Genomic DNA, 18749 nt, shown 5'->3' on the forward strand with positions numbered 1-18749 from the left:
TCCCAGGCCTCTTAGGCTCCGCAGATTATGTATAATAGATGACCTGCATTTACAGAGATGTGTGCTATACAGATGTAAATGTTATTATAGCTTTTATATTTTATGTTCTTGTTGAAAGATCATTTTGTCTTTGAATAATATGGCCGTTCAATTTTTTTTTGGAGGGGAGGGGGTTATCTTTAAAAGAGAATATGAAATGGATATTGCACATCATATATTTCTTAAAAGTAATTTGGAATTTTAGGGTCTGGGATTGGGGCTGACTGATACACTGCCACGATGAGATATAACCCCTGGAAAATAACAGCACCAGCACATGCCTGCATCTGTCCAACCTCATAATTCACTTTCACATTGGATTATGGATGTCTGCGTTCAGTGAGTCTATCTTCCCTTTAGGTATTATTTCAGCCCTTTGAGATAATAAGGAAAGTTTAATTGCGTTGTTAATTGATTTTTTGCACAACATTATTACCTTGATTGATTGCAGAGTTGATGAAAATGTTAGACACAGGCAGCGTGGAGTATCAGCCCAGCAAGGAGTGGGAGCCTTGTGGAGAATAGATAACCTTGATGTTAAGAGCTATATCCTTCAGATATGTCTTCCCTTGACATATTGATGGCCCTTGAAAAGGGAAAAGCTGATTGTATGCAGAATGCAATCATTAAACCCACTTCAGCTCGCTGTTGATTAATTTGTTTTTTCCTGAAGGATCTAGTTATAGGGAAGGCCTCGCTTGTACCAAACAGCAGCCATTTTCTAGGCTCCAGCTTGTGCTTAACCCTCTAGGTGAAGAGAAATACTGAGGCTGGCGTGGCTGAGACAGGAAGATTGTCTTAGGGTGTTCCGATTGTGCACTTGCTGCTCACAAACATCCTCACGCTCAGCAACTCCCATTTTCCTCCATCATTGTGTTTATTTCCCCCCCCCATACCAATTCTTTCAAAATTCCAAGGCCAGGGATCCTTTAACTGAGAAACAGAGTAAGATGAAATGGAAACTTCTGGATGCCCAGGAAGGTTTGTTAGTTTGTTAACCAGGCTTCTAGTCGTTGCTGGAGAGGACCTGACACTCAGAAGTTTTATGATACTCCTGAGTATAACTGAGGTACAACCGGGCTTCAACATGCTCCTGTAATTGGAGAATTTGGTTCTTATTGGTGTGTGTGTGTGTGTGTGTGTGTGTGTGTGTGTGTGCGCGCGCGCGCATGTGTGCGTGTAGGGTGATATTTGTATGTAGTGGGATAAAAAGGGATTTCTAAAAACAGTTTATTGTATTTTCAATTACTCTTTTCCCTGGCCGTCTGTAACTTTTTTCAAGAGATGTTTATTGATAACTGTTATGATTACTACAGTCCAGAACCATCTTCGTGATACCAAAAATCAGATTGATTGATCAGCTGCTTGATTGATCCATTGGACTTCTGCCTTGTTTCCCTCTACCAAATGCACACCACCTCATCCCTAGCTCCCCAACCCTGGAGACAGACTAAGAGGACCAGCCTTATGGGAAAAGGGGCTGGCTTTGCCAGCCACAGAAGAATGGATGCTCATATAGGTGTAGTAATTCTAGAGAGAATCCATCTTCTGGAGAAAATGGGTGGCTTCCCTCTTTCCATCCCATCTTCTACCCTTATTAGTGTGGAGCATTCTGACTTCTTTTGCCCTCTTCTTCCCTTTGTGGATGTCCTTAATATTCATTTAAACCAAATTTTAATTGTATAGCATTGTTGGAGGCCTACCAAGAATTACCTCATCTTCCTAGAGTTCTGACCCCCACCCCCCCCCCACCCAGAGAGGTCCTGTGGACTTTGGGGCAGAAGAGAAACAGCTCACGAATCTCCCAGAGCCACAGAGCACCCTGTAGATGGAATTCACGCGATGGTCCAAAGCAGTTTCTCCTCAGTCGGCCCCACCGCCCCCTCCTTTCGGAGTCTTTCTTCTGCTGAACTAACGACTGGCACTCGGGGAGTCTAATATCCACAGAGTCTTGGCCCTCAATTACCGTAATGGCTTATAATGAGATTTTGGCCAAGTAGCAGGTAGCAGGTTATTACTTCCTGCTCAGCGTGGGCAATGTCTACGCTGTTAATTTGTGTTGCCGAATGTGGCTCAGAGCTGGGCATCAAACTGTCAGAGCCAGATGTATTCCATGAGGTGCGGGGCTCACATTGGCCCATGGGCAATTTTTTTTCAATATGGAGGCATGTTAACTCACCACAGGGTGAATCCTGACGAATTCAAGCCAGCCAAATAAAAGGGGTAATATCCCAAGCCATCAAAGTCGTGTGTTCCAGAGACAGATAACACCTGGTACCACCCACTGTCAGCAATGTCTTTCCAACCCAGGCCATTCCACTGATAGGTAAAAAGTATAACCCTCTTAATATTGTTGGAGAGACTCTAGTGCCTTCATTAAGTTTTAATGAGCCTGGCCCTAATGAAGGCCCTTATACTATGCTCTTCTATTCACTTTGTCTTTATTTTGGGCAAAACAAAATGTACAAGAGGTTCACATTGTTCTTATAAACTGCTTCCTATTAATTCTTACTTAACCTATGGTTCATTTCATTAACATTAGCATATATATGGACTTTTAATTTTTCTGATTCAGGTTAGAGGATGGGGAAGTAAAGATCAGGAAATAATGAAAATATTTTGGCATTTGGCATTGAGATTTACTAGTGCCCAAGAATTATGCTGTGCTTTCTGCAACAACATACTTTTGGTTATTTTTTTTATAATGTAAACTTCTTTCAGTTAGCTCATATATCAGCAGATTCCTTTTGTTTTCCTTTTGGAGAAAGCAATTTAGAGTGTCCTGGAATTAGGAAAGATTATAGTAATATCAGTACAGGAAAAGTTTGTTTAGATTTTAATGAAGGGCAGATGGAGGCTGGACTAATGGGCCCAAGAAGGAAGGTCTTTTCCCCAATCCTTGCAGAGTTTGAATTATGACAAGCCCAGTTGTTACTGGGTCTGCTTAATTTTATTTGAGAGGTTCTTTTTTTGCAGCTTGAAGAATTAAAAAAAAAAAAGCAACTTGTCTTTATTTTCAATGACTCTCTTGAGAAATTTTAGCCTCAAGAACGAGACAGAACTGTGGATGGTTTCCCCCCTTTTGATGTAAGCTTTCTAATAGGGGCAGATCTGAAACCCAAAAGCAAATTTGTGCTTGAGAGCAAAGCCAAAATTTTCATTCAAACTCTGCAGGAGGACCCCCACTGTTCCGATTTGTTCACTTAAGATTCTGTCCTTTTAGAGGGAAGCTAAAGACTCTCTGGGAAATTTTTCTGGAAGCTTTTTTTTTTCTTATACTTCATAAATTATGGTTTGCAGGTTCAGTCCCATTCTACTTACCCAAAAAAGTCTTTTCTTCTTTTCTTCTGTTAATACAATCTGCATGTCACTTAAATTTAATCTTTTACGGTTTTTGTTTAATATTGAAGAGCTGGAGCAACTTTATTATTATTATTACTATTACTATTATTAATTTTAGGTGCCATTTGTTTTCAGACAGTTGTTTGGAGAGGGTAAAATCCCCGTTTATTAAAACTCATGCACTAGGATCCTCAGTCAACCAGATTTTCTGTCTGCATCTGAATACTCTTAACGTTACAAGAATAAAAGCTAATGTCAAGAATTTATTTTTTTCAAAAAGGAAAAAGGGGAGCCTCTTTGGGTTGTCCTATATCATTTTTTCTTAATGTGGGGTCCCCAATCAGCAGCATCACTGTCACTGGGCACTAGCAAAAATGCAAATTCTTGGCCCCAACTCAGACCCACTAATCAGAGACTCTGGGGATGGGGCTCAGCAATCTGTTTTATCAAGCCTTCCAGGTGATTCTGGTACAAGGGCAAGTTGTATCCTAGGATTCTTTCATTTATTCCACAATAAAAAATAATCTATTGAGTACCTACATGCCCTAGGCCTCATGAAGCAAGGATGAAAAGTTGTCATCTCTGCCCTTTTGAAGCTCATATATAAAGGAGATCCTAAGACCTTGAGAAATGTTCAAAGAGCAGTCTTCCCACCCCAGCTAAGCCTCTAAACTGTATCATCCTCACTATAGATACTCAGAGAAATCCTCTTTTGTGGTCACTATGATATACCTGGTAAGACAATGAAATTGGCTTTGGTTTTGCATAGTGTTTATGTGCAAGAAAAAACTCAGAAAGGTTTCTAGTTAACCACGAGTTGATGAGATAATTTAATTAATTAACTGGAACCCAACATCCCCCCAGTGGCTAGTCAATCACATGACTGTTGTATTAGGAAAGAAAGTGTAAGGGCAGAAACGTGTGAGAGCCATTTTATACTTGCTCCACTGACCATGTGAGAGGTCTCTCAGCTCAAATGAAGAGCTGCACCTGTACTCAGCTGTCATTTCCCCTGGTCTGACACCAACTTTTGTTTCCTCCCTTCTCTGATTGAGTCTACTCATGGATTTTAATTCTAGAACTTTTTTTTCTATGTTTATTTTTGAGAGAGAGAAAGTGAGAGGGAGAGAGCAAGCACTAGTGGGGGGGCGGGGCAGAGAGAGAGACAGAGGGAGACACAGAATCCCAAGCAGGCTCCAGGCTCTGAGCTGTCAGCACAGAGCCCGATTCAGGGCTCGAACTCACCACAAGATCATGATCTGAGCCAAAGTCGGATGCTTAACTGACTGAGCCACCTAAGTGCCCCATCATGGATTTTAATTTTAAAAAGTTCTCATTTAAAATGCCATTCCCTAGAATGTCATACCTTTATGGCTGTTTAAAAAAAGAATAATATGCTTAAAATCCCTAGAAACTCATGAGTACCTCATTTCTCCTAAAGGGAGGTGGTCATTTGTTGTCAGGGCATGAAATCATCACTGGTCCATGTGCCAGAGACTAATGATGGGGACCAAATGGTGATCAGGGAGAAGCTGGAATTACTATTTATTTTTATTTGAGTTGCTTCTGCCTCTCTTTTGTGATTAGTCTGGGCCAGATACTCTAAGAGGGAAGACAATGGCTGGGTGGGTTTTGGTCAGGGAGGTGCCTTAAAAGGTGGTAGCTATGATTTGTTTGGATGAAATCACACACCTCTTGTATATTTTATTGGTCCAATTTTATCTTATTTTTTAGTTTTTTACTTGTTTTACTCTCACAATGATTGGTAACTCCATGCCATTGGGTGGCATATTTCCTTTTGGATTCCTACCATAAAAATGATATTTTTTAGGAAGTGCAGGAATTTATCTTTGTTTATTAGTTTGCATACGTGTTACATTTATGCAGGTATTACGTAAACATCCCCAACCCCTGAGCCTGGAAGGTTAATTAGAGCAACTGACGGTAAAGAAAGTCAGTCTTTGAAATCGAGACCAGAGGAATCTAAAGGGGGGTGTTTGGTAGCCCCATTCCCAGAAAGCCTCCAGCATAGATTGAGCAAACATGACATATTGATCATTACGGAACCTATAATTGGTGACCAAAAGCACAGTGTGGCTTTAATGGCCCTCCCTGAATAGTTGCCATCTTTTTTTTTTTTTTTCCAAGAAAGCTGCTGTTTTTCCTAAATTCATGCTGCCCTCTAGTGGCAATGCTCTTGACTTCAGATGGGAAATGGAAAAGATGAATATGGACACAATGGTGGAAATGGGGGAGGTGGTGAAGGGGTGAACGTTTTCTTTCTTTTTTCTTTCCTGTGTGAAAGATTTCTGAGTCCCTCCAGAAAAGAAAAAAAAAAACACTGAGAAAGAAAAATGGAGCCATACCACTTGACCATTGTCCACCTTGATTGACAGCCTGGTTTATGTGACATCCATCAGTGAGCGGCAAGGAAGGGAACTTCAGGAATGTGAACTGATTTGCATTCCATCTTGGCATGCACTTTGGAATCCAGCCCATCTCAAATCCATTAAACCCCACTTAAAATACAGAGATGGGGAGTAGGGAAACACGCTAACACCAAACTGGCCTTGAAGATTCCATTTCTCCCAGAAGAAAAGTAGGTAAGAGTCAGCCTAAGTCAGATTGATCTTTGCAGTGCCCCTATCTTGAAGGCAGTATCCTACGATTCAGAAACATCTGGACTAGACAGAGTTGCATGGATGTCTGGTCTGGTACCATGACCTTGGGGAAACCACTTTAAACCTCATTTTCCTCCATTATAAAGTGAAGGACTTGACCTAAAATAATGATGTTTAAATTTTGTCCCAATGAGATTTCTTCAATAGAGTTAAAGAAATAATTTTAAAGAAAAGTTTCCTGTTCTATGTTTAAGCTGAGAAGCAAAATAATAAAGTATTCTTATAAAAGCATGTAAATAAATCACTGTTTCGGAAGTCAGAGTAAAAACCGTTCTAACCTCATTTTAACTGGCACAAAAAAAATGTAACCTAAGAAGAAAAACCAAAATTTGGATTGCTAAGAAGATTTAGCCACGTTTTGTTGTTGTTTGGTTGGTTGGTTTTTGGTTTTGTTTTTTAATGGGGGGATGTTGTTGAAGCAAGAAATCTTTAGTATGGCATTGATCTCTGAAGTGTATATGTTCCTATTTGATTGAAATACAGCATTATGTAGAGATAAGAGCCAATCATATTAATAATGTTTTAAACAGGGCAAGGAAGGGGCACCTGGGTGGCTCAATCAGTTAAGCATCCAACTGTTGATTTAGGCTCAGGTCATGATCTCATGGTTCGTGGGTTCGAGCCCCACTTCGGGCTCCTGGCTGACAGCACAGAGCCTCCTGGGATTCTCTCTCAACCTCTCTCTCTGCCCCTCCCACTTGGGATCCTCTCTGTCTCTCTCTCTGTTCCTCCTGCACACACACTCTCTCTCAAGATAAATAAAATTAAAAAAAAACACTATAAAAAAAGAAAAAGAGAGCAAGTGAGCCCACCCTCAGACTGGGATTCTTTCCCCTCAGTCTCTGTCTACTCAAACTACCCTTAATACAACAAAATTTCAAAAGCATTGACATCTGAGGAAAAGCATGTTGACTGTTTCCTTTCCAGGATTCACGTAATGGAAACATCTGCTGCCAGATAACTTTTAATTCTGTCAGTCTAATATTTTTTCTGTGTGGAAAGGACTTTGAATGGCCGAGTCAGGTCTTGACAGGGCCACAAATCTGCAGCCTGAGGGCAGGGACCGGGGGCTCAAGGTGGGACAGTGGGGCTGGTTCCTAAGGATCCACTCAAAGGTGCAGTAACTTCCGGGACTTGGACCAATGAGCTTTTCCATTTCCCACTAGCGGATTATGTGAGGGGAAAACTGGCCCTGCATTTTTCTCCTCCTTTCCCACCTTCTTTTTCTTCTTCTAAAATGACAAGCCTCATTTCAGCTGCCCCAGGAGCCCAGAGCACATTTTCCACAGGCTCTGGCTTGTCACCCGTCAACCTGTCGGCCCACTCACGTGACCGTTTGTGCAGACTCCCCCAGGCTGGAAGGCTGGCTTCTCAGTCTCACATTCCTACCACCTTTAAGTGCAGGTTTTGCCAAGATCCTTTTCTGTACTAACTGGTTTCCTTCCCCTGTTTTTTCTTCGTCACAAACACGTGGGTGAGGCCTGACAAGGCCCAGCATTTGTCTAAGTGGGGTATATAATCTGTTCTCTCTCAGTGCAAAGTTTAACCTCCCTGAGGGAACTGAACACTGAGGCCAAATGCCCTCTCCTCAAAGGGGTAGGTTGGCCAGCATTTGGATCAGCTTTCTTTCAGGATGTAGATTTAGCTAAACCCTTGGATTATGTGGGTTTTTTTGATGGGCGCTTGGTAGAAAGCAACATGTCATAACCCCACAATTTGGATCCTGCCATGCATCCAGAATATTGATCTTTGTCCTGCATACTCTTTGTGCTAAGAAATAAATAAAAATTATCATTTACTTTACCTTTATAACAAACATTGCTAGTCGAAATAGTCAATCCAAAATAAAATGGACAGCCACTAAACCTGCACATAATGCAATTTATTATGGCCAAAAAAATAAATAAATAAACTGACCATAGATTTATGTCTCGTCAGTATATTGTTGCATCCTGCATACATTCATGGGGAGAAATTAACCTTGGAGGAAATAATGAAAACAAAATAAAATTGACATGAACCCAAACTGTGCCTAGTAAAATGTGTTGACTAAAATTTTAACTGAAGGCACAAACCTTCCTGCCACAATTCAGGCCTGCAAAATTTTACTCAAGGTAATGTGACTTTGTAAAAATTATTGACTGAGAGATTTAGAAGATATAACTGGTAACTTTGATATCGGGCAAAAGCTGAGGAATTTAACCTTGATGTAAAAATTACATGGAAAAGAATTTGACACCATTGAAAATAAACTCAATAAAGTAGAAGTGAAATGTTAAACATTGGATATGGTTTAGCTTTACATTCAAAAATTAAAGAATGGAATTGGCTAAATAGCATTTGCTTTGAATAATTAATGCTTTCTCAAAGAAAACTTACCGGGCTAGTCTGTGTTTATATTCATAAGCCTGAAGGAAGCCAAAGCATCCTTGCGGTCAAAATGGCAGAATTCAAATGTCTTCCATTGCAGTGTGCTGCTCAGAACCACGGGGTTGTTTTGGATAATAAAGAAGAGTTCAGGAGTGCACTCATTTGAGAGACTAGGAGATGTCCCTTGCAGGGCACTGTTTGAGGTGGTCCCTGCAGTCCTCAGCAAGAGCGCTGTGCCCTTGGTCCATGGTGGAGACAGCCGCAGCCCTTCTAGGTAACTTTAGGATTAGCAAGCATTGCACAACCATAGCACCACATGGTACCCCATTCCAACCCAGGAGCAGACTAAAACCTGAGACACTTGCCTGAAGTCACACTCAGCTAGTTTGGGAGGGAAGTCTCTCACTTTCTTCTTTGCCTTCTCTCCCCTCTCCTGGGTCAAGTGGAGAGACTCTTCCCTGCTGTTCCCTGCCTGAGGCTTCTCAGATGGGTCCGCAGACAAAGGAAAAATATGCTGGGCCTGGAGGATGGACTTTGTCCTCCTTCCACAGAGACAACTCCCAAGCAACCCCTTCCCTTAAGACCTTTTAAGATCTCTCTTCTTTTCATTTTGCCTTAGTATTTAAGTAGCTGACACTGAAGGAGGATGTTGTGCTAGGAGCCTGTAATTCTGCAGGCTCTGCTAAATGTGGTGTGATCTCCACAGCCAAGCTGATAGCACAGCACACAGGCTGACCTCGGGGCATTGCTCAGCCACTTCTCAAGATCATAAAACATGGGCGTTTATTCCTTTCCAGCTCCCGGTTTACTTGCAGCCCACAAAGACCGAGGGATGCGCTTTCTGGGGAATGTCCTGCCCCGTGTATGATGTTTACAGCTCTTAAGTCTGGATAAGATTCACTTCACTTCTCTCTTTCTGGCCTGATAATTATGATTGCTTTGTTTCTGTGGGAGGAAAGTGTTCAGCATAAAAACAACACTAGTGTTTAGGAATTGAGACTGTTGCCTTCTGTTATTTTGCCCCCTTTTTAATAAGGCAAGTATATATTTTGAAAGCATTTCAGACATGTAGTCTTAGAAGAGGTTAAGGTATGAGGGTTCAACAATTGAAATTCCTAACGATGGGTTCTGTTCAAATTGTACATGGATAATAACGTCAGTGGTATTAATTTATCTATTCAACAAATATTTATGGAACATGTCCTCTGTACTGTTTCAACCACTGGGCATTAGCAATTGGGGAGCAGTGCTGGGAGTATTATAGGGGTGACCTATTAACAGGTATGTATAGTGTTGTGTGGAAACGTAGTTCTAGAACCTTCTGCAGTGGGCCAGAAAGACTCTCCAGATACTCTTTCCCTGTCACTGGACCCACCTCTTCACAACACTGTCATCACTTTTTTCTCAGACCCCATGAAGAGTCTAGCTCCTGCCTTTACTCATACAGATTGGAGAACAGGAGTTCCATGAGAATCCTTCTGCCCCTCACCCATTTTGTAGGGCTGTCCACACTTGTAAGCTTCTAGTGATCGCAAACTGATCAAAATCTGTCATCACACAGCTACACTTGCATTTGTTATAATAGCATTTAAAATGATGATTACCAAAACTAATATTAATAATGATAATAGAATTGATAGTTTTTACTTTCTCTCTCTTACAAATACGAATTTATTGGTCCAGCCTATCCTCGATCATCGAATAAATTTTTGTGTTTGTATGTTTGCAGGTGTCTAGATTATTCTTGTTTCACGGCTAAGATACAAATGGCCAACCATTTGAGAGAAGACACTCACGCTTCTATTTAGTCTTGAGCTCTGTGGAATCTGAAGTTAATGCGACCGACCAGGACTCATATCAAAGCTAACTGGATAGGGACTAGTTTGTGGGAGGTGCTTCCCAGCACTGGGTGTAAAATACAGGTTGCAGGAAAGTTAGTGGAACTTCTTTCCGTGGAGATTTTGAGGCCCAGCAGAACTCCTCTTCTTTATATTATGAGAATGTGGGCTAGATGGGTCTCAAGAGCTAACTTAGTCAAAGTCAAGTTTTTGATTAACTGACTATTGGATTTTCCTTCTCCATCAGGCACTATTGTATCTGACATCCTTATTGTCATAAGGGAAGCATTTGAAAATACTAAATCACACATTTCAGAACAAGAATGAAGTTCCAAGATTATCTGGCCCCTTGCCTTCATTTTACAAATGGGGAATGCAGCTCAGTAAGGAAAAGGGACATATCTGTGGTGACATAACCATCAGGCATAGAGCTAGATTTAAGTATAGGTCTTCTCCCACCTCTCCTTACTAAATAAGAGAAATGCACCTGGCAGGGCAAGGTTGTCCGGGAGATCAGGGAGTCCTGGGGTCTTTGCTGGACTCTGCATGAGTGTGCAAGGAATTTCTACTCAGGACTCTCAGGGTCTTCCCCCAGTGAAGTCTGGTACTGCCCCAGCCCTCACAGCCTTACAAGGAAGAAAAGAGGCTGTTTTCCACCCCCTCAGGCAGCCCCAAGGTCATAACTTAACCTGCATAATTAGAACATCCATTCCAGAGGGGGAAACATTTAAAAGATAAAGGACCTCTTTAAAAGAGATTCTTCCCAATACATTTTTTTCATAATTATAGTTTTAAAAGCTTATGGTGATGGGAGAGCTGGCTACTTAAGAAAAATTAGGAGTCTCATTTGGCAGGAGAAGATTCCCCAGGGGACAGCACACTGTCATTTTTCAGGGCCCCTGAAAAGAAACCCCCACACAGACAGATACATGTCAGCCTGATGCACGGCAAGCCTGCTTCACTTATTATGGCCAAAGCCAGATATTTTAATTAAAAACACTACACACGCCATTAAATGTGTTGTTCCCCCTGCCGTCCCAAGACGTTATAGTTCGAGGAGATACAAACAAGTGAATGCATTACAGATGTACCCGGAAACCACCGCCTACTGAGTCACAACCAGCGGGTTCCCAAATTCCAGGCTCGGAGCGCCTCCCTGTCAAAATGTTCTTTGCAAGCAAACTGTTCCCTCTGTAATTTTCACAGTTTATGGCAGTTGCCATGACGGGAGAATAGGGCCATGGGGAGGCGGGGGAGAGAAACACGCTGCCTGCCACCTCACTTAATTTATAAGCAGATTCCATTATTTTACAAATAACCTTCATGATAAATAAAGTCCTATGGCCACACATGGGATTGTGGTTTTGTTTTGTTTTGTGTTTTTTTTTCCCCTTCCTTGTTAATGTTATTTATTTATTTATATATTTTTGGAGCACTAAAGTCCCACGTGAGGGATAATCACCTCCCGACTGTGAGCTCCGGTAGGATTCTCAACAGAGGCAACACTTGCTTAATTTAAGCAATTGTAGGGGGTGTGAGTTCAAACATTTCAGCCGATTTTAACTGTCACTAGCCAGACCACCTTTCTCCCCAGGAGAGCACCAGCAGCTGGATTTCATTTTTGGCTGCCAGGCCGCCATCCCCGTGCCTTCCTGGAGCAGCCCACAGACTGAGCGCCTTCCCTTTAAGGATTTTATTCAAGGTGACAGCTCCTCGCACGTTGGCAGTCCGATCACCTCAAGTAGCCGAGATAGCAGGGGGCTGAGTGTGCTCCTCCTGCAAAGTCCAAATTTAGATTGACTGAGGTTATCCTTAGGCCCCTTGACCCCAAGTGCTCTGACAGAACAGGGCTGCCCGGAACTTACAGCAGCGAGTTTTGTAATGATGTCTGGGGAGAAATGCTTTGCAGGAGCAGGCGGAGAAGACCCCAAGTGATAGGGAATGATGTCAGCTTTCGTTAGAGCCGCAGACAGTGTTAGAATATCCTTGGCATAATATGGCACCGGTATCTCTGTCAGCATCTCTGTTTTCTGTCACCGCACACAATCCTGGGCCTGTCTCTAGCCCTGACAGTGTCTTTTCAGATCAGGTTATTGCCAGCACAGAGACTGGCTCTGCTCCCCACCACACAGCCTTTTGTTTGAAGTCTGCCCTTTTGTCATCAATGCACTTGATGTCTATTTAAACCTGACGGTGAGTGCGGTATCTGTTTTCCTGTCGAGAGATCATTGACAATATTAATACCTCATGTCCTTGCCTCATTTTCCAAGCTCTGACACCTCGCCAGTCTCCCGCATTCATCAAACAGCCCTCTCTCCCCAGGATGTCTATAAACATTCTTGCTTCCGGGCCCAAAGGAACAGGGCAGGCCTTAAAAAGGACTTTCATCAGTACCAACCAGAAAGAAGGCCTGGGGAACATGGCTCAGAATACTTTACCTCCCTCCACATTACAGCCCAGGTTCCAGGAGTAGCCAGCTTGTTTCCAGGATGGGATTTGCCATCCAGGTGGAATCTAGGCAAGATCTGGAGTTGATGGTTACCAAGGAGAGAGGGGAGAGTCAAGAAATTCAATCCCAGAACACACTGGAGGATTTACTAGAGGGAATGCACCCGGCTCATGGGTAGTGTGTGTGTGTGTGTGTGTGTGTGTGTGTGTGTGTGTGTGTACATGCTCGTATCTGCCTTTTGTTCTTTTACTCAAGAGAAAGACTGTATTCTTTATGATATCTGACAGCCCTATCCATTTCTTTTTATAAAAATCCATGCTGTCCTGGTACTGTAGAAAGAAATTAACATCCTTGGCCTCGTCCTTCCAGATTCTTGAGGGTTTGTTTGAGTCAATTATGTTTAAGGAAGCCCTTTGTGGATTTTCAGAAATATCTGAGACACTCCCACCCAGGCCTCTAGGGGATGCTGTTCCTGGAACAGAACCTGACAAGCCAAGCCTGACCAACAGACCAGTTCCCAACGTTGGTGACAACATTAGTACAACCGCAGGGTTATGTAATTGCAGTGAAGGGAGCTGTTTGGGGCCAATAGCCAAAGGAATACTTTTTAGCCCAAGGAGGGTCTCAGGAAGGTTTTCTCGAGGCTTGATGTTTCCAAGCACCTAATTTCTGAAAAGCAGAAATCAGGGATTTGGGCCAAGGAGAAAGCATGACCAAGGGGGGGGGGGGGTACAGTAGCCTTGTTCACAGAAATGTGACAAATAGAAGTTAATGAGAGCAAGCCCAAGACCAGTCTGAGACCATGAAACAATGTCATCCTCTCCCCTTTTCCAACTCTTGAGAGATTCTGCAACATTCCTAAATTTGTCCTAAGCCATCCAAACCATGAAACATCTGCCCTGTCCTTAAAGGTTTCTAAGAGCCATTTTTAATCCTTATTTAAGAATAATGTTTAAAGTTCTACAGTAGAGAAACATCTCTTGTACAATCCCAAAAATATTTACTACTTAGAACTGCTGTGAAGAACCTGGATAATTTCTAGTACTAATTTACCCCCGATGAAAATTAGATGGTGATTGTTGGTTTCACACTATCAAACAGAGAGACAAATAATCATGCATATAGGTAGCTATTTTTACAGGCAGATTTGTGGCTCACGAATTAATGTTTTATGGACACTCCTTTGCTTTTTTCTGGTTATGCACACTTCAGAGACTCAAGTGCTCTTAGTAATAAGGCAACTCTGTGAAGCTGAATTTTAAGTTAGTTTTTCTTTTTTTTTTTTATTTTTTTTCAACGTTTTTATTTATTTTTGGGACAGAGAGAGACAGAGCATGAACGGGGGAGGGGCAGAGAGAGAGGGAGACACAGAATCGGAAACAGGCTCCAGGCTCCGAGCCATCAGCCCAGAGCCTGACGCGGGGCTCGAACTCACGGACCGCGAGATCGTGACCTGGCTGAAGTCGGACGCTTAACCAACTGCGCCACCCAGGCGCCCCTTAAGTTAGTTTTTCTAAAATTAGAAGAAGAAAACACAAGATGGCAAAAAGCAAACTGTAATTATAAATGTTTTCTTTGAGGAAGACTGATTTGCCCTTAATAATCACACAAAGCTTCCATAATAACTGTGGCCGGTAATTTCTTATGGATATTTAGAATAAATATTGAGTTGGTTAGAAGATTTGACCCTATTCTAGGGGTATTTTTCATACTTAAATTCTCCTACAGTCTCCTTGAATGAAACAAAAACTGTACGTAGAGCCACAAGATTATTTAAACTAAAACTAAAGATGAAAATCAAAGGCATTCCAACCTGAGGATTCATTTCAGGCCTCCTGTAAGAAGAAGCCCTTTAATGTCAGAGGCTCTTGTTACTTTTCATGTGGCACTTTGTCAACACCATCACTCTTCCTCGATCACCCAGTAGGTGCTTGATGCCTCCTGGGATTTAGAAGATTCTCCCTGAAAGTTAATAGTATTGATTCATGATAAAGGACTTGAAAAGAGTCACATTCTGGGAAGATTGTTTTACATCTTTTGCTTGGGCCAGACCCGTCTAGAAAGTCTTAATCTTCCATTTCCAGAAACTCTACTAAGGGACCCCAGAGAGGGAAAGGGTTATTATTCTTTATTTTGAGGAGTACTTGGCCAAACTAGAAAAGTCTCTGAAATGTGGAGGAGAATTCGTGCAGGAAACATGGGATTCCTAGGTGCCTGTGCTCTGGTGATCTTCTACTTGAATGTCAACTCTGAGGACAAGAAAGTAGGGTCCTTCCCTCCTGGGGCTTAACCCATTTGCTGCTACCCACCGGATCTGTGACCATGTTGCATATCTGCTTTACTGCACCTATGTTTCCTTGCTGTACTAATTGTGCCGTCTCTAAAGATGTGTTTCCTTTTCTTTGCAGGTGTCCTGGGGAAGTGTCGCTATGTTTACTATGGGAAAAACTCAGAAGGCAACAGGTTTATCCGAGATGACCAGCTCTGATGGCAAGTTCTGAATGCTTTAGCCTGTGTCATGAGAATAAAAGAAAAAGGGAAAGTAAAAATAAAGAAAAAAAACTAAAGGAAAAAAACAATGGCCCACATCGCATGTCTGTGGGAAGGCTGTGACTTCAGCTTTTGGTACCTTCTGCTGACTTTGCCAGGCCTGTCAAGATCATCCTTCTGCCTTAGACTGAGTGGTCACATAGAGATTGACATGATTGCCCTTAAGCAGGTCTCATCCACTAGGGTGACAGACAGCGGCGGCGAAGCACCAGGGCTGACAGGAGGAACACCATGATAGATTGCCTGGCCCCTCCACTGCTCACAGGGGAGCAGAGGTCACACCTGGGGCCTCCCTGAGCATGCTCGTTGGCCGTAGTCAAGCGAGAGAGACTGTGTCTTCAGCTTGCCTATTGAGTAGAGATCCCTCTGATACCATTGTGCTGTGGGTTTATTTTTAGTGAAATAATCACAGTCTGGAGGAAGGCCACCCTCCCTTATTCACCTTGAATTTTAATCCCTTATTTTCTGCACACACCCACACATTCCAACAAAACACATACCATCCTTTAGCATCTTTCTTACAGGTAGTGCATTTTGGCTTGCAGTTTTTCAGAGAACTGAAGGTTCTCAGCCAGGTCATACATTTATGGCTGACTTTGTGTTCTTACAACTGGAGTAAATAGCTTTCCTTAAATCCCTAACTACAAAAGCATGGACTCTGTCTTGTTTTGTACATTTCTAAATCCACTTCTTGCCCTGAATACTAGGCAATGTCAGGCATCTTTCCCAGCACCAAGTTCTGATTGCACCAAGGACTCTGATTTATTTATGTATGTATTTATTTATTTTTAACAACACATACATCCAGCTATGCCTGTGGCCATATTTGTAGTTTGGAGCTGGCTTGCTCCTTTGGGTGCTATTTAAAGGTAGGGAGGTGATGAAAACAGAGTGATGGGTCAGGAAGTTAAAAAAGAAAGTGAAGACTGTAGAAAACACCCACCAGACCGAACAGTTTTTAACAGAAGCCACAAACCTTTGAGTTTGGTATCTTCCTCAGCACCTCTCAGAACCGAAATCCATAGCTTGTGAGATGGTCTTTGTGTGTCTTTGGCTATATTCCAGCACTGTTACAAGGAAAATAAGCACAATCATACCAGTAAGGTGGCTATCATTTCATTTAATGGAATGATACACAAGTAAAATCACTCCAGAAAAGTCTTTGAAAGGCTGATTGCTCTTGATGCAATCACATTTATTTTTGCTTCTTCTGTTTAGACCAGGTGTTCATGGGCTTGGATCTCTCAGTATTAGGTTAGATTGAGGGCAACGAAACTTCAAAGAGAATTCTTCCAAGTTATAGATACTACATAACTAGAGAGTCACTACTGTAAAAGTCTTTGGGGACTCAACATCCCTCAGGACCCAAGAAGAATCTGCTTTCTCAGTTCTAGACCATTTAAGTGGCCTCTGGCCTCCTGAGTCAACTTAGTCTTTGAATGACTTGCAATAAGGCAGGCAGGAATCTCTTTTGTAGGTTATGCAAGTTAAACAGTTATTGAGACAAATTTTGATCAAAATCCTCGAGGCCATTAATAACTAGAGGATATTAAATGTTTGCCTTTATCTCTCAAATTCATTAATAACCAGAGCTGAGTACCTTTTCACTGTTTGATCTACAGAACAGCATTGAGATGATGCTTTAAATTAGCTGCATTAAGTCCCACCCTGTTCTTTGTTTAGAAACACCAACACATGTTTTGTCCATGGCATATTACGGGCAGCCAGATTTCTGTGCAAGGGCAGCTAGACTAGTCCAATGTCATATTTAATCTAGCGGCACATATATCCTTGTCTTTATAAAAGGCTTTAACCCTGCCTCAAACAATAAAAAAGCACTTGTGAACTGACCACAGAATTTTTCCATCTTTATTTTTCTTACTTGTTTACTTTTCTTAATGTCAGAACCATTTGTATCATGCACAGGAATGTCTCCCTCAATGCGAGCTTTGGAGGCAAAAAAAAATACTTTTGGAGTGAGTTATTGACCACATTGTTTCCTTCTCTTTGGGTTGTTTATTTTCTTCCAAAATGGTGTAATAACTTTAATTAAAATTAGCTTTAATTATAATTTACGTAAAGGCCATCACTATGATACATTCATCTTAATGATAGAATGAGTATGAGTTTTGTTTCTTTTAAAAAGGGATAATGATAATGAATCAGTGTTGGACTGTTTACAGTTATACTGTTTGTTAAGCAAGATTTGCTGTGCTACAGATAGAATTTGGTCTGAATTCGTAGAGGAGGAAGCAATGTTGCATGCTAAAATCTATAAGAATTTCCCAAACCTTGTTTTTTAAAGTAGAAAATTAGAAGGTAATGAATTCAATCAAAGCTCAGAATTCTTACATGCCCCCAATTTCCCCTTGCTCCTTCTGCCTTATACCCTATTCCTCTGAGCTTTCTCTTAGGAGATCATGGTATCTGACATCCCTGTATCCTCTCTCCCAGGACACCGATCTGCCTTGAGTGCCCCTGCAATAGAAGGCCATCCCGGAGTCCTCTGTTGCCTCTGCAAAGTCAGGGCGGACTGTCTTTTTCCTAAGTAATGCAATTTTATAGAACAATTTGTTCCTTGGGGAATAATGTTTTAGATTGTGGGGAATCCTATTAAAAGTACAACTATTACAATAATTTGCTTTTACTTTTACCAGCCTTGCTCATAAACCCTCCATCTGTTTGTTGCTTTAAATAGAGGCACATTATAAGAGATTATCACTCGATCAGGCGACACGTCTGAGTGTTGTGCATTTTCACATATTCATGTATACTAAGGAATAAAAGAAAGCAAACCAGAGATTCCAGATGAAAGGGTTTTGCATTTGTTTTATTTTGTTTTGTTTCATTTTGTTTCATTGTGTGTGTGTGTGTGTGTGTGCGCGCGCGCGTTCCAGCAGAGATGTGTCTTGCACATCTTTAAGGGAAAATCTTTCTTGCTGCTCCTAAGAAATAACCTGGCTGTCTTTTTCTTCTTTGTTAATATGCAGATCAAAAACAATCCACAGGGCTCTTTTCATCAAAAGCAATAGCAGTGTTCAGTAGTTGCTACATAAAAGCAGCCTAAGTGAGATCTGAGTCACTACCTAATGCCAAGGGTGGACAACAGAGGGTCCATTGAGACTCTCCCATGGTGTCTATCCATTGCAGCTGATCCAGTGTGACATTCACCATCTGCTTATCCCAATTCTGTTTCCAAGAAGCTTTGCTGAAGAAGGGTGTTTCCATTACTTGTTCCCTCTAACTTGTCCAAATACCATGTGGTAAACTACCATGACTAGGACCTGGAAAGGAAAATGAGACCAGAGGAGCACAAAACATGCTGGTTACTTATTTGTAGGACAAACAGACCATCAGCCCATAGTGCAGTACTTCCAGTGCGTCAGTAAACACTTCAGGGATTTGAAGAAGATCAGAAAACACAGCCACTCTCCAAGAATACTGTCTTCCTATATGTTTACCTGTAATTTTCCAGCATTA

At 41.8% G+C, this 18749-nt stretch overlaps 1 protein-coding gene across 9 annotated transcripts in view; it reads left to right on the top strand.

The window, feature by feature from the left end:
• LRMDA (leucine rich melanocyte differentiation associated) overlaps positions 1-18078 on the top strand; it is a 1041237-nt gene extending 1023159 nt beyond the window's left edge. For all 9 annotated transcript variants that reach the window (XM_045041006.1, XM_045041007.1, XM_045041005.1 and 6 more), the window contains 2 exons: positions 15128-15209; positions 17724-18078. In XM_045041006.1, coding sequence (XP_044896941.1) covers positions 15128-15209; positions 17724-17821 — 180 coding nt within the window. In that variant the 3' untranslated portion in view covers positions 17822-18078. The remainder of the gene's footprint in view (positions 1-15127; positions 15210-17723) is intronic.
• The last annotated feature ends 671 nt before the right edge of the window (positions 18079-18749 follow it).

This window comes from Felis catus, chromosome D2 (assembly GCF_018350175.1).
Source record: "Felis catus isolate Fca126 chromosome D2, F.catus_Fca126_mat1.0, whole genome shotgun sequence".
NCBI classification, from domain to species: Eukaryota; Metazoa; Chordata; class Mammalia; order Carnivora; family Felidae; genus Felis; species Felis catus.